The sequence below is a fragment of the Cyprinus carpio genome, chromosome A15 (assembly GCF_018340385.1).
Source record: "Cyprinus carpio isolate SPL01 chromosome A15, ASM1834038v1, whole genome shotgun sequence".
Classification (NCBI taxonomy): Eukaryota; Metazoa; Chordata; class Actinopteri; order Cypriniformes; family Cyprinidae; genus Cyprinus; species Cyprinus carpio.
Window position 1 is genome coordinate 7,986,896 of NC_056586.1, and position 26,349 is coordinate 8,013,244.

At 36.7% G+C, this 26,349-nt stretch overlaps 2 protein-coding genes across 19 annotated transcripts in view; both read left to right on the forward strand.

Moving 5' to 3' along the window:
* The first annotated feature begins 1,404 nt into the window (after window positions 1–1,404).
* LOC109089655 (SH3 domain-binding glutamic acid-rich protein-like) lies at window positions 1,405–17,531 on the forward strand. Of its 17 annotated transcripts, XM_042770886.1 has the most exons (13): window positions 1,407–1,580; window positions 4,385–4,570; window positions 5,702–5,782; window positions 6,422–6,499; window positions 7,805–7,948; window positions 8,301–8,327; window positions 8,705–8,725; window positions 9,337–9,361; window positions 11,382–11,407; window positions 11,665–11,694; window positions 12,843–12,866; window positions 15,108–15,159; window positions 16,778–17,531. In XM_042770886.1, exons 1-12 carry the CDS (start codon window positions 1,536–1,538, stop codon window positions 15,114–15,116), a joined length of 696 nt encoding a protein of 231 aa, XP_042626820.1. In that variant the 5' UTR covers window positions 1,407–1,535; the 3' UTR covers window positions 15,117–15,159; window positions 16,778–17,531. The 17 variants fall into 17 exon arrangements, with proteins under 17 accessions (XP_042626826.1, XP_042626820.1, XP_042626824.1 ...); XM_042770892.1 differs by lacking the exon at window positions 6,422–6,499 and having other exon boundaries at window positions 1,405–1,580; XM_042770890.1 differs by lacking the exon at window positions 11,665–11,694.
* A 132-nt stretch (window positions 17,532–17,663) lies between these two features.
* The window catches only part of LOC109056631 (immunoglobulin superfamily member 5-like), a 43,162-nt gene continuing 34,476 nt past the window's right edge, over window positions 17,664–26,349 (forward strand). For both annotated transcript variants that reach the window (XM_042770882.1, XM_042770883.1), the window contains exons 1-3: window positions 17,664–17,949; window positions 20,490–20,555; window positions 20,997–21,317. In XM_042770882.1, coding sequence (XP_042626816.1) covers window positions 20,519–20,555; window positions 20,997–21,317 — 358 coding nt within the window. In that variant the 5' untranslated portion in view covers window positions 17,664–17,949; window positions 20,490–20,518. The remainder of the gene's footprint in view (window positions 17,950–20,489; window positions 20,556–20,996; window positions 21,318–26,349) is intronic.

Below are 26,349 nucleotides of genomic sequence, written 5' to 3' on the forward strand. Positions count from 1 at the left end.
GGAAAATGTACTTGAGTATTGCAGAGTAATCTTAAAAAAATAAGTAGAAATTACTAATAAAACTCTTAACAGGCCATGTTAAATTTACTCATTTCCTTTGCTAATTTTATAACTTAGTTAATAGATTTTACTTAATTCCACATTTAAATTTTATTTATAATATGTGTGCAAAAACTCGCAAAAGAAAAATGTATTAAATAGTTTTTAGTGTTGTTACATTACCGTATCCCACTGTCCATATCTTCAGTTGTCCTGTTACCCTTCAATGGTCTCTCTAGTAAAAATCCAACAATTCCAGAATAAGACAAAAGTTCAGTGTCAAAGTAAATTCACTGCAGAATTTGATTTATAGTCAAATATTTTACAAGACAATGTAAAAAAATGGAATTCATGAAAAAAAGAAAAAAAAACACCAGACCAAACAAATTTTAAACTCGTAAAAACTATAAAAATAATCTCAAAATTTATAAGAAAAACTACACAAAATCTGTAACATTACTCCATGACGTTAATTTCAGTGATTGAGTTAACTGTAGTGTGTTGATGACACATCAATGTACATTTACACTATAGCCTTTCAGCTATTTAATTGACGTTTAATAAATGTAACAATTAACTATAATATTAGTAGCTAAGTTTAATAGTTGATAAAGAACATTTTCTAGTATTTTCATACATTAATGTTACTGTAATTTATGATGCATGCTTATTTAAAATTTTCTTCTAAGATCTTTATTTAACCAATCTTGCAAGATAATGCAAATCTTCAAACTTTCTGAGAGCAGTTCTTGTCTGTGCAAAACTTGCTGCCATGATATTCCTACCTTTCCCATCAGATATGTGCTTAACTATTGCTTAGATGTTTGGGGTGTTTCCTGGAATGCCACTATGATTTTTTTTGGTCACTGCAAGAGCATTGCTAGATGGTTTCTTTCTTGTTGCCCAAAAGCTCCCCTCAAGCCTCTTTGATGTTCTGATCCCATGACAGGCTAAGGACCGTCCTCAGCTGAGGTGAGAGGTAGGGAGCAGGGCCCTCTCAAGCGTGGGGCCCGGTGCGGCTGCACCAGTTGCATCCAAGGGATGGCCCTCTTTTCCCAGGTCAGTTAGGTCATATTTTAGAAGAGAGCTGGGACAAAATTCTGTTGTTTTCCTCGACAACAACTCTGTCCCTGTATATGAGAGTGTGGGAACTTTCCAATTTATTAAGGCAGACTGGCCAGTCATCAAAGTTTACAAACTTTATTTTTTTTATTTACACAATTACAATTACACGTTTCTTAAAAAACAGCATCTCTGTCCATATATGCAAGTCGTTCCACTAAGTTTAGCAGCTCCTGATGTGGACAGACAGCTGAAATTGCCAATCACTCAGACAGCAGAGGGACACGCGCACCAATCCCGCCACGCGATGATGTGCTGCGGACAGAAATAGACTCCGAGAGGCTCGAGCGCTGTGTGCTTTCCAGCCAAAGGGGTGTGGATCACTGTGGCTTTAAACACGTTTTCCTGCTCATTTTATTTTGCACTTCCACAAAATGGTCATTAAAGTATTCCTCGCATCCTTATCGGGATCGACGGCGGTAAGAAACCGGATAACAAGTGTGATATTGTTTCAGCATTCAACAGGTCGCTTCGCTTGATTGTGATTATGTTTTATACAGATTGCGGAACGGATCGATAGTTCCGATCATATTAGCAGTAACTAGCGGTGGATGTATTTTAAACTCTTAAAAACGGTTCTAACTCAAGTCAATGTAAATAATCCTGAGTGACCTAGTAACAGTTGCAGCTCCGCCAGTTTCCTTAAATATCTCTGAGATCACATTCCTGACTGCTGCAGCAGCTATTCCTCTAGACATGAAACTGCCAGAATTGTTTTCAGTGGCTTATCAGGACGAATGTAGCATGTTTATTTATTGGTTTTTGTTTTTAGAGATAACTAACAGTGCTAATCATTTAATCTTTTAATTTTATCACGAACAACAATGTTGGCTGCTTTAATATTTTGATCATGTTTAACATGTTAGAGTCTTAAAAATTAAGCCAGCATGTTTTAAGCGAGTATTCAAATTTAAAGTAGACCTACTTTAGAAATGTACAATCTGTTCCTGTACCATGTAAATTAGCCTCCAAGTCCAATGAGTGAGTGTTGTTGCAACCTGCCCTAATACAGGGTTGCAAGACCTCAGGTTAATTTTTGGATTTTCAATTTATTGTGGTCATCATTTAACATAATTGGGGTAGACCGAGTACGGTTATATCAATTTTTGCTTTTTGGACAAATATTGACTGGATATTGACATTTTTGCACATGTATAGAACAGATGAGGTGTCATTCACTCTGTACAGACATTATAAATGTCATGTTAAATTCAGATTTTGCATTAATTATTAATGCACTTGTTATACTACAAGAAAGGGATAAGTGGTTCAAAGCAAAAAAAAAAAAAAAAAAAAAACACACAACACTGAGTTACATTTCTTAAATCATGATGTGTAACACCCGTTCCCTTACAGTGGATACACTTCAAAAAATGTACCTAAATAAATAAACAAGGCAACCAATCTGCAATAATTTGGTAAATTAACTCATTTTAAAAATAACTTATATTTTAGTTCATCTAATGAGTAACAGGAAGTCTACTGAATTTTAAAATTCTGGTAACACTTTAGTAGGGACCTATTTATTAATACTTATAAAGCACATATACTGCAAGACCATATTCTACCTCCCTAGATCTTACCCAATACATAAACTTAACAACTACCTTACTAACTATATCGATAAGCAGCAAATTACTAGTTTGAGGCAAAAGTTTTAATTAATGGTTTGTTAATAGCGAGAACTGGACCTTAAAATAAAGTGTGACCAAAATTCTTGTCATGGCAACTAAGGATAGTTAAACATTTAGAACTGCAAAGAGCTAACCTTGTTATTTCACCTTCACATTTGACTTTCAAAGCCTGCTCCATCTCCATGATATGTGCATTATTTTCCTCTTAAAATCTTAAAGGGGTCATATGATGCTACATGCACTTTTACAAGTAGTTTGAACTGAAATGTATGTTGACAGTGTGTGTACACAACCACGCTAAAATGATAAAAATCCACCCAGTTTTTTTTTTTTTTTATTTAATCTGCTCAAATCTTTACCCCTTTCTCAAATTGAGCCAATCTCAGGTGCCTGTCTGTGTGATGTCACAAAAACAGGCCCATCCCACGATAGTTTGATTGACAGTAGTGCTTCAGCACAGACTGGACTGGTGTCTTACCTGAGTGACTGTCATCAGTCTGCCATTGTTTCACCGCCGGAGCAGATGTAGACGAGAATGACTCCTAAGCGACTGAGGTGTTTTGTTGTTGGATGTAATAATGAACATAGCAATCGACATTTACGCCCGACATCTGAGCCACTGAAGACGTAGTGGATTACGTCTGTTTTTGAAGAGAATGCACCCCCGATCTACATAAATACGTCTATGTTCGCACAAATCATTCGTGATCCAGCTTCACCAACAGAAGAAGTGTGTAAGGTTTTTTTTTTAATGAATCTTTGCAAATCGCCTTTCTTGATAATGTGCTAATTAGCCAGTTTCACGATGAATGCAGCTAAAGTAGACAGTCCCTCAGAGAGCAGCTCAGAAGAGAGGGGCGGGGTCAGCAGAGCTCATTAACATTTAAAGGAAAATGCTACAAAACTGCTTGCTCTGAAAAGAGCTGTTTTGACAAGGTAAAAAAGGTGTTCTTTATGCTACCATTGAGAAATTTTAACCAAACTATGTTACAGACTTTTCATTAAGACCCTAAAGATCATATCAACTTGTGGAAAATAGGCATCCTATGACCCTTTTAAATCTATAGCAAATGCATGCTGGGAACTTGACACAATATTTAAAGATAAAATTCTTTGTTCTAACTCAATTTGGAAAGTTTGGAATTTTTTATTTTTTATTTATTTTATTTTTTATTTTTTTACAAATTTGCAAGTCAGATTTTGTATTTATTTATTTATTTATTTAACAGTGCTTCCGATGTGCATTTTTATTGAGTAAACAAATAGAATAAATGTATAAAACATAACTACTCTGAAAACATTGTGTGCGTGTGTTAGTCTTACAACTGTGGGAAATGACACACAATCCCATTTTGTGCAATGTTTATGGGTCCAGTGGAGGTACATTGGAAAGTGTTGTAACCCTGGCTGGTGAGTCAGGTATTTTCTATGTGGTAATCTGAAGTGTAAAAGAAACATGTTATTATCGTCTGACATCATTCTTTCTAAGATGTTTACTATACATGGACTTCTAATCTGCAATGAGAAATTTTGAATGTGGAGAAATTTTGAGGATTCATATTAGTAATCTATTATTTCCAATACCACAGATCAAAAAGAAACAGCAAGATGTTGTCGGGTTTCTTGAGGCACTTAAAATCGATTACGCACAACTTGACATTGCTTCAAACGAGGACAACCGGAGGTGGATGAGGGAAAATGTCCCTGGAGAAAAGAAGCCCACCAATGGAATTCCTCTTCCTCCACAGATTTTCAATGAGGAGATGTATTGTGGGGTAAGAACCTGCTACAACAGAGGTTCCCATCTAAATGTTAAATAAAAATCATAATGTGGGACAGGACTGAATGAGTAAAGGTTGTTATATGTTGTTTATCCAGGTTAAGAGATGTAAAATACATAAAAGACTGTCAGCAGTATAACACGAAAACCTATTCGAAAGAGCTGAAGAGAATTATAATTTTCAAGCCAGGTTCCTTTGGGAAATCCTATGGGGTTTTAAAATAGAGGTTTTTAGTTTTAAGACTAAAATATCATCTGCAGTTAACATTACTTGAAGAGACTTACATATTTTGTTTTACATTATAAATTAAACTCTCAAATCGATTCTGTTGTATTTTTTGATTCTGTTTTTTTTTTTTGGATATGTAATTGATTGCAGTCTATGTTTACCATGTCATTCCAAACCCGTAAAAGCTTCATTCATCTTTGGAACACAATTTAAGATATTTTGGATGAAAACCGGGAGGCTTGAGACTGTCCCATAGACTGCCAAATAAATAACAGTGTCAAGGTACATAAAAGGTATGAAAGTCGTCGTCAGAATACTCTATCTGCCATCAGACGTGCAATCTGGGTTATATAAAGCAACGGGAACACTTTTTGTAAGTGAAGAAAACAATCAGCATACGGTGATATGGAAAGACACATAGGAGACCGTTAACAAAGGAATTATTGAAAAAGGTTGTTATTTTAGTTTTCTTCACTTACCGTCGCTTCATATAACCCAGATTGCACGTCTGATGGCAGATGGATTATTATGACGACGACTTTCATACCTTTTATGGACCTTGACACTGTTATTTATTTGGCAGTCTATGGGACAGTCACAGCCATCCCGGTTTTCATCCAAAATATCTTAAATTGTGTTCTGAAGACGAATTAAGCTTTTATGGGTTTGGAACGACATGGGGGTAAGTGATTAATGACAAAACTTTCATTTTGGGGTGGAGCATCCCTTTAAGATTTTTAATATAGTACATATAAGTCCATATCCATGTTTTATAGAAAAAGCAGCCTGGACACTCTATTTGATAGCTTCTTTTGAATTCCACAGAAATTATGTTGTTGTGTTGCTATATTAATTGCTATATTATATTAAATGATTGTTTCCTATCCTAAATTGCAGGACTATGAAACATTCTTTGAAGCCAAAGAGGACAACACAGTCTATGAATTTTTGGGTCTGACACCTCCACCAGGATCTAAGGTTGTATTTTTTCTTTTTTCTTTTTGTGTGTTTCCTTTTCTTGTTTGACATGAAAGTTAGTCAAAATGTTAGACTGCAGTATCTTAAAGTGATACCAGTGTCATAACAACTGGGCCAAATAACAACTGAGTCAAATGCTGCCACTGGTGTGTGTTTTTTTCATGTTCAGTAATCCACCAAAATATTGCTTTTGGTACCACTTTAGGCCTCAGCTAAATTCAGATGTTGGAATGACTTTGTCAAATGCTGAAGTAATGCAGAATACAGAAGTAACGTAAAATGAGAAAGTTATTTTTCTTCTTTTTCTCTATTTTTTTTAAAAGTCTTTTTCCACCTTAATGTTTCTCATAACATGGAGAATCTCATAAAAAACATAGTAAATTACTTGAAATGCAAAAGACAGTAAAGCTTCCCAAGCTTTATGGTATCCTCTAAAACAAGGTAAAACATTACCAGAAGAGTCTTTGGCAATGAATGGATAAACACCACTAGAGTGACATTTCCTTGTGAGAGGAAATGTAGAATCCTGTACAACTGTTTTCTTCCTCTCTTCTTTGTAGCACTTTTGGTGAAACTTTCCCGTGTTGAAAGCAATGAAATTGATCGTCATTGTATTAATAAAAACCTCTCTTGGTGCAGGAGGCACAACAAGCTGAAAATACACAAAAGCTTCATAATGGATCTGGCACAGAGGAACATCTTGATGATGACACAACAGTAATATTTGATTGAACTTTTTTTACTCTCATTTTTTACCATTCACTTTCAGTGCATTTCCAGACACGTCCGTACTGTTTGCCTCTTGTCTGCTTTTTGACTCAGCTTGGTTTTTGTTCACCTGCCTATCACAACCTTACTTAACACTTAGGCTATGTTTGGATTAGGATGCACATCATTTAGCCTTTGTCAGTGTTAATTAATAAAAACAGTTGTTTATCATTTGTCCAGTTCACATTGTATTAATCAGTGTTAACAGATATTTTGATTTAATAAATGTATTAGTAAATGTAGAAATTAACATTAACTAAGATTAATTAATGCTGTATTATTGCTGTTCATTAGTGCATGCTAAGTAGTTAACTAATATTAAAGTGAAAGTTCACCCAAAAATGAACATTTTGTCATCATTTACTCACCCTCATGTTGTTCACAAAAGAAGATATTTTGAGGAACGATGGTAACCAAACAGTTGCTGGTAGCCATTGACTTGTCCAACATTCTTCAAAATCTCTTCTTTTGTGGTCAACAGAAGAAAGAAACTCATACAGGTTTGGAACAATGTGAGTTTGTGAGTAAATCTTGACAGGATTTTCATTTTTGTGTGAACTATCCCTTTAACAAAAGAAACCTTGTAGTACAATGTGCATTGCTGATATTCTGTTCCAAACATAGCCACACATAAACCTTTCAACGTGGAGCATGCTGTTCCTGTTAATCCACTGCATTTGCATAGTGTTATTAATCACATTTAATCAGGCAAGCTTTCTCACAAATACTTAAGTTGAAAGGATTGCAATTTTTAATTACTTAAAATGTAGAAATATTGTTTATTTTGTCCTGACTAATGTTTATATTTGCAATAGTTTCAAAGTCATATAAAAATGACTATGCAGTTACAATTCTGTAATTACATGTACTTACAACTTTATTTTGCATTTACAGCTTTGCAATTACAACCCTATTACTTATTACTATCCTAATTCTTGTTTGAGGGAAAAAAATTTCTTGAAAGATCGAAATATGCTTTAGTGGATTTTTCAACATTGCAAACTGATTGATAATTTCCATTTTCCATGTCAACATTCCCATTGTCTAATACAGTATAACAAACCCCTTTTCTTTCTAAGTGCTATTCCACTGGTGAATGTTCCTCCAGTTCATTAACTCACGCCTGTTTTCATCCTGAGGGACCTGTTTGAAAACTTTCCTATGGAACTCGTGGTGGTTGTGCCTTAGCAGATGCTGTGCATTTGAAACAGTTTTAATTTCTCTTTTCCTGGTATGCACTGCTTGTTCTTCTAGAAAAAAGAAATCGTAGAGGCTGAGCAGAATGGAGATGCACACATAGCTGAGCTGGAAGAAGATGATCCAGACAAGAAGGCAGAGACAGACGCTCAAGATGATATCGCAGAAGAGGAGGAACCAGCAGAAGACGACGAAGAGAGTGTAACTGACCATCAGAATTTCTACTTCACCCTCATTCCTCCTCAAACATCATCTGTTTTCCCATAGCAGCTCATTCTTCTTCCAAATAATCTCATCCTTTGCTTCATCTATTAACCTCCAGGTTTTTTTTTTTTTTTGCAGGTTCACCTGTAATCTCACCTGAAATTAACATCTAATGCCCTGCTTTACCATCTCCTCTCTTGTAGTTTGTAGTGATTCCTGCTAATTTGTGTTTCCTGTTGACATTTTGACTTGCAAGAGTGTTGTAGTTTTTATAGTGTTTGTTGAGTAAATGTGTTTTTTTCTGCCTGATGTAAATTTGCTCATTTTAATTTAACTTTCTTTTTGTTAGAGAAAACCAGCTGAGGAGGAAGAGCAGGTAAGAAAAAAGTGCTTAAACAATTCTGTTGATTACTATATAACTTACACAAGATAGATAGATAGATAGATATGTTTTGGATAATGAATATTGTAATTAATACATTTATAACATTCAAAGCACCTATTCCTTATTTATATTGTTATACAATTATATAAAAGTTTTCCAGTGTGATTTTATTGTGTTCACTTTTTACCTTATACCTATTACACTATTACAGTACTATTAAAAGCTATTGTAAAAGTAATGAAACTATTACTATTTACAATTACTACTGTATTACTATTACTACGAGTTTGAAAGCAATGTTTAAACCTTATTCTTTTATGTACATTACTATTCTAACTGGACCATTTCTTTTCTTCTGTGACTCACAGGAGGAAGGAGAAGAGGACAGGGTAAGACTGAAATCTGTTTTTTCTCTCTCTCAAGAAGCAATTCTCACAATGATGGCCCTAGTGTTTACACTAGTCTGTGACATCACTCATAGCAGTTAAATGACTGCTTCTGGTTTATTGGACTGCAGCATGTTTCCTTTGGCAATCAAAATGAAAATGTTACTGTTGCCCAAAGAGGGGAAATAGAAACGAATGTGTGTATCACAAGGTGCAATGACAGTTGTCTGTAGAGTACTGTCTTTTCTCTGCCAAACAGTGGAAGTCATTAATCCCCCCCCACAACCCCCCCAAAAAAGAGAACAATTATGGTTTCCTGTCTGTCTTATTGAAGACATTTGTGTACTTATTAATAATATATATATACAAATATAAATATATATAAACATTTCTAAATCATGAAAACATTTCAAATACCATGGGAAAGTGTGAGAACCCTGTTTATTATTATTATTTAATTTTTTATGTATTGTTTTATTTTTTTATTATTTCTCATCAAAAACTGACAGGTTGATTAATCCCTCTTTATTTTTTATTCGCAGCTAAAAATACATGAAACCCTTCAGTCAGAAAGATTATAAGCTAAAGCTAATGTTTGCTACTCATTGTTTCAGGTTGAGGACAACCATCTGGTCTCAGATGATTCTTATTCTAGAATGAACAGATTGTAGATCTGGAGTGTGATTGTAACTCTACTATTCTCTCCCGTCCATTCCTTCTCATCCCGCTGACAACATTTCCATTATTGTTATTATTTCCTTTGCATCCAAGTGTTTTTTTTTTTGGTTCTTTTAGTCAGTTGTTGTTGGCATTTTCTGTTTTTAAAAGCCTTTTTTTAGTCAGTCATTAACTCAGAAAGAATTTTCCATGTTTTTTATTTTCCTTCTGCCTTTGCCTTACAGGTGTCATGGATGCATTTTCTGTTTTTAAAAGCATTTTGCTTGAAATGTTTTCCATCACAACACCCCCCCCACCTAAAAAACAAACAAAAAAATTCAACAACTTGTAGGTACTAAAACAACGTGCAGGAAAATTATGAATCGTCATTAGTTCACTAGTCAAGGCAGTGGTTCTCAATTCCAGTCCTCTTGCCCCCCTGCTCTGCACATTTTGTATGTTTCTCTTATTGCTTCAGACATTTGTTTTATTCAAACATAAGTGCGCTGTGAAGTGGACATCACAGGATATTCCGCCATGATTCCAGTTCGAAGCGAATGTGTATGTTCCATTCAAAGTGCATTGAAGTGTGCGAGACAAAAATTTAAAAATGATTAGTCAGAAGTGAACATATGATGTCATATTTGTCCATGTGTGAAGACGTCGCACAGCACAAATCCGTGAATGAATGTTCTGAAGTGAAGTAAACTTCAAACAGATTTCCCCTGCTCAGGGAGTAGGGAGCAATGAACACTGTGTAGGGAGCATGTCAATGGGAACACAGTTCATGAACAGAGCTCACTTTTAATGGGCGATTATCTGAATCAGGTGTGTTAACAAAGAGAGACATAAAATATGCAGAGCTGGGGGGCGCGAGGACTGGAATTGAGAAATAAGAAAACCTAATAATAATTACATTATGATTAATAGACTGTAAACCCAATAACCAGTAAATCACATCAATATAATTAATATACTTAAAACACAATTGTATAACAAAAAACAAAATGTATTGTATATTTGTATTACATTTGTATCACTCAAACCCATGCAGGCAAATTGCATGCCAGTCACAGAACCGGTCACCATTAATAAAACTTATTAGCAATTCAAATGATTTTATCATGCAATCATCATCAATATTTAAATACCATTATCCCTGCAAAATAACTTCTGCAGTCCTGCAAGAGAGCAATAACCAAGTGGTCACTCTAATCATCATGTCAGTGTGAAATACAGTTTCAATTTACTACTACTTACGGGCATTCTTTTGCTTTATCTTGATATTAAAAATCAGACTTCATTCTGATATTTAATGGCCACCTGTCAAAATCCAAACATAGACAAAAATCCTTCACTATATTGTTATTTTTATTGAATATCCAGCTTTAATAAGCATAAAATACATAGAGAACATGTATGAATGTGGATACAGCAGTTAGGATGTACTCTATATTCAGCTTTTAAAATATCCACCTTTTTCCTCAACGCGGAAGTAAGCCTATGGGTGAGACTTCTGTTTCATTAGCCGATATAGGTAAATAACGAGGAGAATAACGTGTAGTAAACGGTAAAACTGTTTGCAGTACAAACCAGTGTGTTCTTAATTAAGATAACAGGTCAAAATAATATGATAGGACACATCAATTGTCAATATCAAGCAGTAAAACGAACTGTTTTGTACATCTAAAAATAGCTGGACGCAAATGAGACCGTAAGTTTCACCCATAGAATTGACAAATGGTGGCGCCCATTTTTACGTCCTGAAAAAGGTGGATAGTTGGGTGATATAATAAACATTTTTCAATGATATAACAATCAAGCAGTTGAAATTTGCTGTATAGTACATACGTACATATAAGTATGGAATGAAATTAGATAGCACACCTGCTGTTCAATGACAGTACTGAATTCAGTTTATCAGTTCTATTTCTTTTGTCCAAATTCAGCTAGTTAAAAGCTTCTTTCTATCCCTTCTTCTCTCTCCTCACCTGTTTGTTCTAGGCAGAAGATGAGTTGGTGTCTGAGGTAACTTGGGTTTGATGAGAAGTCTCTCTGTCTCTTTTTTGTGCTTCTGATTTGCACCCCCCCCCATTTGGCCACTGATTTTCCTCCTTCATTCTTCCTTTTCACCTCCTGTTTGACTTCTCTCCTCTAGCTGCCTGCTGCCAGTCTCTTTCTTCTCTCTCCATCTTTTTCTCCAATTGCATGTGTCTCTCATGTTCCTCTATTCAGCTTCAGCGCTCACATTCCTCTCATTTGATTCAGTCTGTTCTCTCCTCTAGGAGGAAGAAGAAGAACTCAGAGAGCTCGAGGTAGATTCATACATGTTTTTTTTCCCCTTTTCTTTAAGTTTTTGACACTGTTTTCGGAGACATAAGTGATTCACTCAAACCCATCAGTGAATAATGTAGGCCTATATAACATGACATAAATTTACCTTATTAAAAAAGGAAACGGATCTAAAAAGGTAAATTATGCATAATTACATGCAGCTAACCCTGAGGAAAACTCTAATCCTAACAATCTGCACTACTTGATGTAATTAAAATAACACCTAGGCCTATATTCCATAAGTTATGATTTATTATTATTGCATTTCCAGTCATAACCTGAGAATTGTTTTAGTCAATATGACAGCAATTTTTATGTTTTTAGTTTTATTCTTTCCCTAGTGAGAAACACTAACTAATTAGAAGGTCATAAACATTTTACTCTTCTGTTTTTATTTTAATTTTCATAGGTATACATAATGTGCATGATTTGTATTCTTAACTACATTTGGTTATACACTGACACACACATTAACAGTTTCTAAAAATAAAAATAAAAATAAATGCTACTAAGTACAAAGACAAATAATCCTGCCTGGACATATAAATCTCTTGAATACTATTGTTGTACAAAGATGGCACATGATCAGGAAATGTTGTGGGCCAGATTTAATCACATCACCCATATGAGCACTACTCAGTGTGTTGAAGTATGTGCACTAACCAGCTACGTGACTTTTTTGTGACAAGCTTACAGACACTTCAACAACACATTATCTTTTTATTGCCTATGCATTCAGTTGCAGTGAACCTTGCAGACGATCTCCACGATCATCACCTGCTCTCCCTTTCATCCACACATGCTGCTTAGCTCGCCACCTCTCTCTCATTTCTCAGAATTCTCTCTTTCTTTTCCCCCATCAAGTCATTCCACCACTCACTTATGTTTCAGGAGCAGAAATCATGGAAGTTCTTTCCATTGGCTGTCACTTTTAGGATCTTTCTTTATTGTGAAAACATACACACGTCCCTTCAAACTCTCTTCCACTGCCCTTCCTCATGTAGCTTTAGCTCAGAGAACTTCAATCTGGGTGTAGCGTAACCTTCTCCTCCCTCTGTAGCTGTTTGTGTCACTCAGACATACATTGATGCATTATCTTTTGTTTTAATGCTGAATTCCTTCATTGCAGGAGGAAGAGGAGCAAGCCTCAGAGGTACTCTAGCACATCTTAGCTTGTTTCAGAAAGTCTTGAACTTACCATCTCAAAACCAAAAAATCATCACATCAACTGTGTTCCAAATCTTTCAGATTGACTGTGTCAGTGGTTTTCAACCAGGGGGCCCACTAGGGGCCTCAGCACACTTCCATGGGGACCCCAATTTGGCTTAAAATTGTTTAAAATTAAACAAAACAAAGTTTTAAAATATGCTAAAATTGCTCAAATCAAGATGTAAGCTGAAATCAAATTTTGTAGTTTAATTTCAGGGTTGAAAAAGTCTTTAAAAGCCTTAATCTGCCCTTCCATTAAAAAATCTTAAATCGGAGAGAATGCCTTGATGCAAAAAAAAAAAAAACTTCCTTCCTGTCTTCCTTTAGTTTTTTTTTCAATAAAAATATCTAAACCTTTTTAAATCAAGATATTTTTACTTGAGATGCAAATGTATAATGAAGTCTTGAAAATTTAAAAAAAACAAATCTAATAAAACATTAAAACAACAAAAAAAACATATAATGAAGTATGTTTTCCCTTTTAAAATAAGCCTATTGGCAGATATTTGTTTTTGTTTTAATCATAAACTCTAAACTTAATTTTGATCAATTTCACAGAAAACAAGACTGCTTAACTTATGTCATTTTTTGTGTCTCAAATAAATGTATTTTGATTCAAGAGTCTTTAAACAGTTGCACTGGAAAACAACACAAAAAATTCTGAGAAAGAACATCACTTTTTTTTTTTTTTTTTTGCGGTGTGATCAGAAAGTACAGTAGAAGTTATTTCCATCTGGTGGTTGGGAGCACAGGTATTCAAGCCTTAAACTTTTTGTTTTGTAAGATTATTTAAATAATGGAAAAATAATCTTTTGAATTGTTGCTAATTTTCAACAATTTTCAAAACTCATTTTCTGCTCCATTTACATTTAGAGAACATATTGACATATTGTGTTCACTTCAATTTATTCCTTAATTTTCTTTACATGGTCTTAAAAAGTCTTGAATTTATCTTCGTAAAACCTAAAAATGTTCAGAAATCCCAGAGATGTATGTAGTCTATGTTTTATATTGTCTAATACCTTCTGTAAGTCAGGGAGGTTGAGAACCACTGGACTACTTGCATCTGAATAAGTGTTGCCTTCATATTTGTGTCACTGAATTGCTTGGGGGAAAAAAATCAAGCAATTTAAACTTTCTGTTACAGTGTTTAAAGCTTAGATTTGCAGACAAGTAATTGGGGGGTTGCTTTTGGAAACAGAATATGTTATTTAAGAGATAATGGTGATCTAATTCACTTACAACTGGCAGAAAGCAGCAGGACGGCTAACATCACTTACAACAGCTTTAACTATGAAACATATACCACAAAAATAAGATACTTTTAAAGTATTTTTATTGAACACTTTAACAGTTTAAAATGTTTGCCATGGTAGCTTCTGGGTCAGTGTGTTCAATTAAGACATAAAAAAGTATTTATTCTAGGTGTTTTATTTAATCAGACTTTGATTATTAGTAGATAAAACCTAAGAAGTTTATGAACCTTGCATGGTTTGTCTTTTTGTGTCGTACTTTATTTAATTGATTGATTTATTGATTTTTTTTTTTCTCTGGGCAGTATGACAGTTACATATTCAAGAACAATTAAAAAATCAACTTATAATTTAACATTGCAGTGTCATCATACATCTGGATGGCCCCAAAAACTGTTGGGGTTTAGGGCTTCAGTTTTATAATTTTTATGGTCTTCCTGCTTTTTTTTTATGGAATATACGCATGACTGTTTTGTTTGAAGTCCCAGGATGGAGAAAATGCATTGTTGAGTGTGCATCAAATAGTTTGTTGAACCAGTGTAATGTTCTTGCATTAAGAGCATCTGTCAGATGTTGAGCAAGACCATCAGCTTTCAAAACACGTTAGTTCGAAAATGTAGAATTGAGATAAGCAGGACATGGGCTCTGCTCTTTCAGGATCGCATGGTTGACGTCCAGATGGGAAAGCAATGCAGCGAATGGTGTTTTGATTTGGAGTAAAAAGGAAATGCTGTAATGTATTTTTCAGTTATCTTAGCATTGGGTTTGAGTGTATTTTCAGCGAGTGAGAGTCAGTGTTAAAGAGATGTTAGAGGTTACACCAAAACAATGAATAATGAATTGGAATTATAGCCAAACACATTATACAGGAAGCACTTATGGCACATCTAGGCACGGTATGCCGTTAAATGAGTGATTGCTGTCTTTCACAGGAAGACTAGTGTTCTGAAGCAGAGGATTTTGGACCTGGATTTTCCCACACAGGTAATAGTTTTTTTTTTTTTTTTTTTTTTTTCTGTCTTCTCTGCCACTTGGTGGCGTTGAAGGATACCATTTGCTAGAGTATAAAACACAAGTGTCTAGGTATGACTTGTGATATTGGTCAGTCTGGTGAATCAAAGACAGCTGATTGTTTGAAAGAAAGATCCTGTCAGAAATGACATGCTTACGCTTCCTAAATCATACTGGCTTAAATGAACTGGTTGTGTTTGTAGCATTAAGATATCATGTATTTTTATCTCACAATTTCACAGATTTATATTTATCGTTTAAGATAGAAGTTCATTGAGTAGCCTACTATGAAAAGCTACTGTAACTTTAATAGTTTAAATCTTTATTGATACTCAAATTCAGTGTTCAGAAATGTGGCCCTTCCAGTCACAGTGAATAACATAAGCAGGATAGATGATAGAATTTATAAACAAGAAGCTCTATTGATACTCTGTTGAGTAACTTCAAAGTTTCTCAAAGTACTGCTGTTCATTTAACACAGAAAGAAGGTGTTTAAAGGCACAACAGCAAAAAAAAAAAAAAAAAAAAAAAAAAAAAGGCTGTTTAATTCTAAGGAAATAGTGACATAGGAGAGGTTTAAAATTTGTACAAGTGCAAAAATAGATATTTGTATAAATGGGCAAAAATATATTTACAGTAATGCCCTTAAAACCTAGCAGGCAAGCGGGCTGTAGCACAAATAAATGCACAGACATGCTGGTTGTGATTTTAAAAAATGACAGAGGTTTAACTCATAAATATTAATTACACACAAATAATTTACCATGAGCTTTTACTGTTTTGATGAATAGTCCATGTGATTGATTAAATGAATAACATAAAGATGATTAGCAAAGTTCAAAAAGCATGTAAATAACAATTTTAACAGTACAAGGGGATGTTAATTTCGTATAATTTCTCATTACACTGTGATCTGAGCAGGAAATGATTCTTGTGAACTTGTGAAATATTTCATTTGATCCATATTTCTGCCGCAGTCCGTCTTAGGGTTTTATAGGTAATTTTATGTTATTTTATAGGTCAATGAATAAATGCATGGATCAGCATGTGAATGTCAGGCATGACATCTTTTTGCATGGAGGGTTCTGGGTTCTGATTCAGTATAAAATAACTTTTTTTTTTTTTAATAAACCAAAGATTTACGTCAGTGAATGTCAAGGGAGGTGACGCATTTGTTTGGATTTTGTTTTGTGATTTCATAGAAACAGATTGCGGCTGTCACTTTCGGATGCTCGTAACAAGTGTAACTTTCACTCAGCAAAACATAAGAAATGACATGAAAATCTTCTCTACAGTTGGAGATGATTTCTATGTATTAGATACAACCTGCTACAAGCTTTTCATAAAGTGCTGAGGACAAAATAGGCTGTGGTTGTGAGCTGCACTATAAATGATGCCTATGATTTTAACTAGGTTTTCTGTTATAAACATATCTCTATAAACACTTTTTTATTTCTGTTATTTTTCATTTTTTGTGGCAATCAACAGCATAAGTGAGGGAATATCCTGATGTTACTGAACAACTTTGATGCATTCATAAATGAACGCTGAACCTCGCGCACACACACTAACAATGTGCTTTACATTTCAGCCTGAAGTGACACCCCACTTGCCCTGGAGTCACCGAAAATCACCCACAAATACCTTCTTTGCAGCTTTGCCAAAGCCAAATGTGACACCACTGCACTGGACAATATGCACTCAGGACTCCAGCTTCAAACCACCCCGACCCTGATAAATGTGCCTTTTTGAGGTTCCACAATGCCTTTTTACGCTAGAGTTGCTTAAGCTTAAGTGGCGAGTTTCAAGTGAATTTAAAGGGATGTCTTTTTTCCTTAATGTACATATAGAAAATAGCTTATTCTACTACTTTTAAACTAACATCACTTTGTGACTTTGTTCTGTAGAATCCCAAATAGTTGTGCCAAACCACTCAAATGTGCCAAACTAATAATTACAAATACCTCTGTGTGTGTCTTATATTGTGAAGTACACTACCAGTCATATTATGGACACACTTTGCTACAATGCTAAAAATAAACTGAACTCATCTATTACATACTTCAGTCAGACAACATAATATGGTTCTAAAATGTAGAATTGTAGTTGTTTGTAGTTATACAACCGCAGTGAAGTTGAAGTTAAAATTAACACTGTGAAAGGACATCAGTCACAATTCCCTCCTTTTTCAGTCTATTGTGTCTGATTTTAGTCTGAATGTGTGACGTCAGTACCTGCTGGAAGCCATTCTCTTTAGTTGGTTGGCTGTTCTAATGCACTTTGTATGTAGACAGAAATGAATGGTTGGAAATACCCTTATTTACCAATAAAGAGTGAGTTTTAAAGGCGCTGTCTGCTTCATTATGTTCTATTCTTGACACATTGTGTGTATTTAAATAGCAGAAATGTTCAACCAGGGTGGTACAAATTCAATAAACAGGATGTGACCTTAAAGAGATTCCCTAGAGATAGTGAATGGAAGATAAGAAGTGGGCCTCACATGTGACTTAACAATAGCAGCAGATTTCAGACATTATTTTAGGCCGTCACTAAAATATTCACTGCAGCCTGTGAGTCACTGTTGGATATTTGCAGTGGTCAGTTCAAGGCTAAAAAGGCTGTTTTGCTTTCAGTAATATTTAACTGGCTAGTTTTGGCCACATCCCACAGTGCCCAAGAAACTGCTACTGTATTGACTGTGGGAAACATGATTTCTGTTCAGCCTCTTTGGAATACTGTATAGCCCATCCTGGAATATTCAAGGTAAGAATACAGCAGAAAGATCTGTAATTCAAAATACAAATGTCAAACAGTATCTTGTTCATATGTTGTCATGAGCTTATAAGGTAGCAATAGACTCGTTAAGGTAGCAATAGACTCGTTGGCTACAATGTGGTTATTTATTTATCTATATATATTTAAAAGAGGTAGCAATAGACTCGTTGGCTACAATGTGGGAAAAATCCCATGTGTAGTTGTTTATTTATTTATTTATTTTTCACCCTAAACTCAAAAGAGAAAAAAACAGGGATTGATTTTTTTAGCACAAAGAAAATGATAATAACAATAATAATAATACTAATAATTGTATTTTATTTTAATGACTATTATGCAAATTTCAACCGTACTTCATACTGTAATGCAAAATTTGTGAAATTATTTTTATTATGCTTTCTTAGTTTCTCACATAGTTTCTCAGTTGAGCTCATAAAAGTGTACATTTATAAAATAATAATTTGAAAGTTTTGGATGGAGCATCAGTATCAACATGTATACTTTTCAGAGGTATTTCATGTAATCTACCACTTATACAGTACATCAGGCAGTATTATTATACTGGATTTAATTTTTCATTATGTCCAGAGAGGATAACTTCCATTAGTGTATTACAGGAATGATAATGTAATGTGAATTATGTAACGTGTAACATACATATACAAGTGCTTCTCAATAAATTAGAATGTTGTGGAAAAGTTCATTTCAGTAATTCAACTCAAATTGTGAAACTCGTGTATTAAATAAATTCAATGCACACAGACTGAAGTAGTTTAAGTCTTTTGTTCTTTTAATTTTGATGATTTTGGCTCACATTTATCAAAAACCCACCAATTCACCATCTCAACAAATTAGAATACTTCATAAGACCAAAAAAATTTTTTTTGACCTTCTGGAAAGTATGTTCATTTACTGTACATGTACTCAATACTTTATAGGGGCTCCTTTAGCTTTAATTACTGCCTCAATTTGGCGTGGCATGGAGGTGATCAGTTTGTGGCACTGCTGAGGGTGGTATGGAAGCCCAGGTTTCTTTGACAGTGGCTTTCAGCTCATCTGCATTGTTTGATCTTTGTTTCTCATTTTCCTCTTGACCATAGATTCTCTATGAGGTTCAGGTCTCATGACTTTTCAGTCCACTCACCATAAAAGCAAACCAACACCATGGTCATTTAACCAACTTTTGGTGCTTTTGGCAGTGTGGGCAGGTGCCAAATCCTGCTGGAAAATGAAATCAGCATCTTCAAAAAACTGGTCAGCAGAAGGAAGCATGAAGTGCTTCAAAATTACTTGGTAAATGGGTGCAGTAACCTTTGGTTTTCAAAAAACACAATGGACCAAAGCCCAGCAGATGACATTGCACCCCAAATCATCACAGACTGTGGAAACTTAACACTGGACTTCAAGCAACTTGGGCTACTTCTCCTTAGCCCAGGTGAGACACCTCTGACGTTGTTTTTCCAAATGAAATATAAAACTTGCTCTCATCTGAAAAGAGGACTTTGGACCACTGGGCAACAGTCCAGTTCTTCTTCTCCTTAGCCCAGGTAAGACGCCTCTGATGTTGTCAGTGGTTCAAGAGTGGCTTAACAAGAGGAATACGACTACTGTAGCCAAATTCCTCAACACATCTGTATGCCTTGACCCCAGCCTCAGTACATTCCTTGTGAAGTTTACTCAAATTCTTGAATCGATTTTGCTTGACAATTCTCATAACTGTGAACTTCTCTCGGTTGGTTGTGCATCTTTTTCTTCCACACTTTTTTTCCTTCCACTCAACTTTCTGTTTAACATGCGTTGTATACAGCACTCTGTAAACAGCCAGCTTCTTTGGCAATGAATGTTTGTGGCTTACCCTCCTTGTTAAGAGTGTCAATGACTTGTCTTCTGGACAACTGTCAGATCAGCAGTCTTCCCCATGATTGTGTAGCCTAGTGAACCAAACTGAGAGACCATTTTGAAGGCTCAGGAAACCTTTGCAGGTGTTTTGAGTTGATTAGCTGATTGGCATGTCACCATATTCTAATTTGTTGAGAAGGTGAATTGGTGGGTTTTTGTTAAATGTGAGCCAAAATCATCACAATTAAAGAACCAAAGACTTAAACTACTTCAGTCTGTGTGCATTGAATTTATTAAATACACGAGTTTCACAATTTGAGCTGAATTAATGAAATAAATGAACTTTTCCATGACATTCTAATTTATTGAGATGCACCTGTATCGGTATTGCCTTTGCATTTTTTTAATTTTTAATTTTTACCTGGACCTAATATGAAATATATTAAAATATATATTAAACATGTAGAAAATTTATATAAATGTAATTCCAAAAGAATACACAATTCAACAAAATTATTTGGTTATTTAAATAGTATGATAAACATACCCATCTGGATTATATTTCACAACACTTTAATGCAAGTTTGACTGCACCATTCTCAGTGTTGTAAACAAGTTTAATTGTCACTACAATTTTATATTTTGTGTCAATTTGCAAATATTTTCTCTACTGTTTCCTTGCTGCACAGAACAATGGCCTGACTGTTTCTCTGGCAATATGCATGGCCACATCCTTCAGCTGTGTGTAATCCAAGGTCAGTGTGTCATCTGCTAAGTAAAGGCTTGTGTGTTTATCCAAGTACATGAATTTGCATCCAAGAAAAATTGCTGTAGGATTAAAGTGGAATGTACATTAATACAGAATATCACTGGTTTACTTGAATACTGCAATAATTGCTGCTGAATTTTTTTTTTTTTTTTTACTGTACTTACGCCAAATTTCTTTATTTTAAGGTCCAATTTTAAGGCCCTACAATGTTGCCTCAATAAACTCCTAATTTGCAATTATTAATTTTGTGATGTTGGGTAGGATTAGGGATGTAGAACATGGTCATGCAGTATATGCGGTTTATGAGTACTAATAAACAGCCGATATATTAATAATAGGCATACTATTAGGCAACTAGTTAATAGTGAGAATTGGACATTGTAGACATTGTCTACAGTTTATTCAAATGTGTCTCTCTTCTTCACAGCTGTAGCCTCTTTTATCCATCTAGAACCCAAGAATGCTACTGTGTTACGAGGCAGTGAGGTTCACTTTAACTGCAGCACTGATGAATCCTGGGATGTCATGACTTGGCTGTTGGGTGGAAGAACAGTCCTCACCATCTCAGTGGAACATGGTCCTCTAGGCAGAGATGAGCATGTGTCCACAGTCAATCACTCCACCTCATCTCTCTCCATGTGGGAGTTAGTGCTGATGAACGCTTCCTTCAGCGCCATTGTACAGGAAGTCATATGTGAACTGCTGCCTACAAGACTTGGCAGATCATCATCAGCCCTGTTTGTACAAGGTATGTGAGCTTTTGCAGATCACATTTATTTAAATATTTGCAAAACTGTGTCATGCAAGACACTGTAATATTTTTACTAATTATTACTTAACTCTTTAGCATTCATATGTCCTTGTTTGAGCACATGACTTGTCATGTGTTTGTTTATGCCATGTGCTCTTTTGTCTATTGTCTTGACCCCACCCTTCTTGTTATCTGGTTATTGGTTCATTTGCTCCACCTGTGTCTCCTTCGTTACCCTCCTTGTTTGCTCCCTATTTATTCTCCTTGTCTTGTGCTGGTTCATTGTTTGTATATATGTGCAAGGCATGTACCCTGGTTGTTTCCTGGCTTGTTCTGCCTTGCCATGACATGTCGTGCCTGACTGCCTGCCTGCCTTTTTCCCCCCTTGGGGTAGTTTTTGTTAGTTTTTATTTTGTTTTATTTTTAATAAAAGGCCATTCTTCCTGCACCTTTGAGTCCTCGCCTCATCCCTTTATAGGGGTGCACCGATAAAGATTGGCCGATAATTAATGCGCATCTCGTCAGTAAAGCCGGTTCTCTAATCAGCGGTAAATTCCATCAGGTTCGTGATTTCACATAGAGCAGCTGTTACTACACAGAGCTGTTGATCACAGACAAGCTGCGCAAATAAACGCTGACAATGAATGTGGATTTGCACAGCTTGTCTGTGAATCACGGCTCTGTGTAGTAACAGCTGATCTATGTGAAATCACACACCTGAAGGAATTTACCGCTGATTAGAGAACCGGCTTTACTGACAAGATGTGCATTAATGATTGGCCGATCTTTATCATGCATCCCTATCCCTTTAAACTACCGTGACAGAACGAGCCAGCCACATGAGTACTCAGCAGAGAATGGGCTCAGTCCAGCTACCAGCCTCCGCTACCTGAAGTCCCCTCTACCAACCCATGCTTCGGGAAGTTCCTAAATTGAGTGAATTTACTATGGATTTCAGGAGTCCTGCGGAGGGGCTGGAGTACAATGATGCAGCTCTCAAGACCCTGTTCAACTATGCCCTTGATAAGCCCATCAGCACTTGGAGGAGGTTCGGCACAAAGCACCTGTCTTTTGGGGCTGTTGTGGACTTTCTATCCCACAGGGAGAGATAGTCAGTTCCAGAGCAAGAGATACCTTCTCATGTGGTGCCTTTTCACAACATGGCTGCCATCCATAGTCTCGGCCCGTCATTGCCAACATTCTAGAGTCTAGAGTCCCAACATGGCCGCCAGTTCAGAGCCTCTTCACAAGATGGGTGCCAGTCCAGAGCCTATTCATAGGATGGTCACCAGTCCAGAGTCTCCAGCCATCATGGCTGCCACACCAGAGTCTTCAGCCGACATGGATACCACTTCAGTGTTCCTGGGTATCATGAACGTGCTGCATGAAGTCATTAAGGTGGGCCCAAGGCGTTTTGAGACTGGTTTCCAGTTAAGCCGGCTGCAACCAATGAATCTGCTCTAGAGCCTGTTCCAGTCTGTGATTCTGTGCCAGAGTTCACTTAAGCCCCAGAGCTCAGTTCTGTGTTGGCTCCAGCCTGTGAGTTTCCTGCCTGTCCTATCTCAACCAAAGAGGCCATTGCTGAACCCCTAGCCTGCCCTGTCACTGCCAAAGAGGCCATCTCTGAGCTCTTTGCCTGTCCTGTCAAATATACAATTCTTGAACTCTGACCTGTCTGCCTGTAATGTTGTGGCTGCAGAGACAGTTTTTAACCTCTCCGTGCTGTTACAGCTCCGCCTGGTTCACAGTGGTGGTCTTCAGCTCCTCCCTCTCCCAGGTCCCTGCTCCTCCCCCACCACCCTGCCCCCCCGCCCCCACTGCTCCACCCTCTCACCCCTCCTCCCTCTCTTCCCTGGCTCGCTGCTCTGGTGGCTCCAGCCTGGTCGCTTGCTCTGCCATAGTCCCCAGGCCCTCCTCTACTCCACTGGCCTGGCCCACCAACCCTCCCCTGTTCCGCCACTTCTCCACCACCCTCCTGAATTTTTGTTTCATGTTTCTGATTGTGTAGCCTCTGGAATCCGCTCCTTAAAGGCATCTGTCACTTATGACCCTAATTTCCCCCTTAAATGTAATATTTGGATGTGCCACCTTTAGCAGAGGCATGTTTAGAGTTTTGGGGGCCCTAAGCAAGCAGTTCCTGGGGGGTAACCCTCGGTAGAAATCACGTTCCGCGGGGGCCCACCTTGACTGTGAGGCTCCACACAGTAGCGTGTTTAGGTATGCTGAATGTCAGTAGTGTGCTTAGGCACCTAAACACGCTACTGACATTCAGCAGCAATAACTGCAACCAAACTCTTCAGACAACTGGGGATCAGTATTTCACAGTGCAGTGGTGGAATTTTGACCTACTTTTCTTTGCAGAACTGCTTAACAACTGTTGGAGGGTATGAGCATGGACTACCCATTTAAGGTCCTTTCACAGCATCTTAATTGAATTGAGTCATTACATTGACTAGGCCACTTCAAAAATTAAGTTTTCAGAGGTGGACTTACTCCTGTGTCTTGCTGCATAATCCATTTTTCCTGCATCGGTTTTGAAAGCCTCATAAAGCATCATTCAGGAAAAAGGTGGATAAATACTACTTTAATATACATTATACAGAGGCAAGATAAAAAAAATAAAAATAAAAGAAACACCATCTACACTTTTCTGAAGACAGTCAGTTCCCCTCAGAGATTATTCGTATAAACCCACATTCCCAGTTGTAATGATTTATTAAAAAAGGGGACATAACACACACATTTTCACCAATCTCATGTTAATCTTGTGTACCTATATAGAAATATTGCATTCAAATTCAAATTCAGAATTGCTTTATTGGCATGACTGTAAATGATACAATATTGCCAAAGCTTAGTATACATGTAGAAAAAGATAAAAATAATAATACAATAACAATAACAATAATTAAATGAACATCACAGTAATAGAATTGAATATTATAACATCTTAGAAGTATTAAACTGTAACAAATTATAATGTGTGAACATGTGATACCACAGTCTTTAACTTACATAAAAAACACACATACATACTAAGGATCACTGTGGTGGACAGTAGGGTAACACACTGACGTCAGACACAACACACACATTCAACTGTTGTCTCCCTTAGGGCTGTGGAACATCTACACGTATCTCGCAGCAAGTGCTGCTGTCTGTCCCTCACCTAATATTATTTTTATTTGTTCTGTTTTACTAATGGCTGTAAAGTTCTTTATTAAGTTGGTGAATTTGTTGAAGTAAAGGTTTCTTATGGACATGTATTTATGACAGTGAAGGAGGAAGTGTGTCTCTGTCTCGATCTCTCCTGTCTGACAGTGAGCACACACCCTTTTCTCTCTGGGTAACCAGCTCTTTCTGTGTCTGCTGGTCTCGACGGCTAGACTGTGCTCACTGAGCCTGTACTTGGTCAGGATCCATCTCTGCTTTGTGTCTCTGACGCTCTGGAGATAATCTTCCCATTCATAATTTGGTTTTAGAGTTCGATAGAATTGTAATTTACTTGTGTTTTAGTTTCTTGATCCCAATGTTCCAGATATGTATTTTTAGATTGTTTGATAGTTTGATTGATTTTGATGTTCAGGTGAGAAGCAGTGCTGGTTTGAGACTGGATAGTGTTAGTAGAGTTAGTCAGGTAAGTAAGTCTCAGAACTAGCTGACTGAGTGGACTCTTTTCGGGGTTCAGTTCTTGGGTTTGTAGCGCTTTAAGATGTAGCGATTCTGTTGGACTTGATTTAAGATGCATCCAAAATTTGAGAGATCTTTTATGCATATGGGAATTGGCCCTACATGCGTTATTGGGTGTTCTTTGTAGTTTTAGAACCATTTTGCAGAATTCTGTGTGTCGGGCTTCTGTTGGATGTCTTTCCCATCTAGTGTAGCTCTGATCACTGAGTGGACCCCAAACCTCACTTCCATACAAGCGCTATGGGCTGAATCACACTATCAAAGATTGGAAGCGGTATTTCAATATTTTTGAATTTTTTCTTGATTGTGTATAGAGCTCTTCGAGCTTTATCTTGAGAGCATTCACTGCCAAACTCAAACTCCCCGATGCAGTGAGGATCAGGCCGAGGTAAGTGTACTGCATCATGTGTTCTACGGTGGTGCTGCCTAGACTGAACTGGTATCTATGTTCCTTCATGCATCCTTCATATCTCAGAAGAGTCTTTAGTTTTATCAGATTTATGAAAGAAAAATACAGCTTTACAATTCTCTCCAAAAACAGCCGAGCTCCTGGAGGCGTGCCGTGGGTGGGGCTAAAGAGTCCCGAGCATTTATGCGCCGATTGCCAACAAAACACAGAAATTTGATGCAGTTTTACTCTCTGCCTGCGATTCCAGCTCATTACTGGGATATTTTATCGCTGGGACTGCTCAGTGCGAAACGTTGCTTTCCCGGAAAAGTAAACTGCATCCACTGTTCACGTAACGCTGGGTTCTTTGGAAAGTTGAACAAGGTTCTCTATCCTTCACATCCAAAAACACACTTCTTTGGTGACATTTTTCTGGAGCATGTCCTGTGCAGCGCTGCTGATGACTTACGTAACCTGAATGAAGCACATTGGTGGGTGCGCGCTTTTGCTCTTGCTCTATTTGCTGTGTACACGCGCTCTTCCGAGAGAAGTGTCCATGCAAGGAATTCCGCTATTCGTGACGTCATGAAAAGCCATGCTCGAAAAAAACTTTCAGAAACTTATTCAAACCCAGAAGGAGTGTATTTGGCACAGAAATACTCCGTCATACGTCCATGAAACTTTAGCAATGTTTAGCATGGGAATCCAACTCTTTAACAGTGTAAATAACCCTGAATGCATGAAATAGCATTAGACCCCCCTTAAAATCTCAACTCACTAGAATTGTCACATATGTTAATTGATCTTCAAACGGCATGGGGTGAATTGTGACATCCCTAGTGTTAGGGGAGTCATAAACAGAGACCTTCAAGAGGCCTGCAGTTCCTTCTGTGCTATCCTGGGGTCGTTTGTGACTTCCTGGATGAGTTGACGATTTTCTCTTGAAGGAAT

Bases quoted from the DNA above. Each gene is read 5' to 3' on its own strand.
- LOC109089655 (XM_042770886.1), top strand. From the start codon at position 1,536: ATGGTCATTAAAGTATTCCTCGCATCCTTATCGGGATCGACGGCG. The intron at 6,500-7,804 runs GTAATATTTGAT...TTGTTCTTCTAG, and splicing joins ATCTTGATGATGACACAACA to AAAAAAGAAATCGTAGAGGC. The intron at 8,328-8,704 runs GTAAGAAAAAAG...TGTGACTCACAG, and splicing joins CAGCTGAGGAGGAAGAGCAG to GAGGAAGGAGAAGAGGACAG.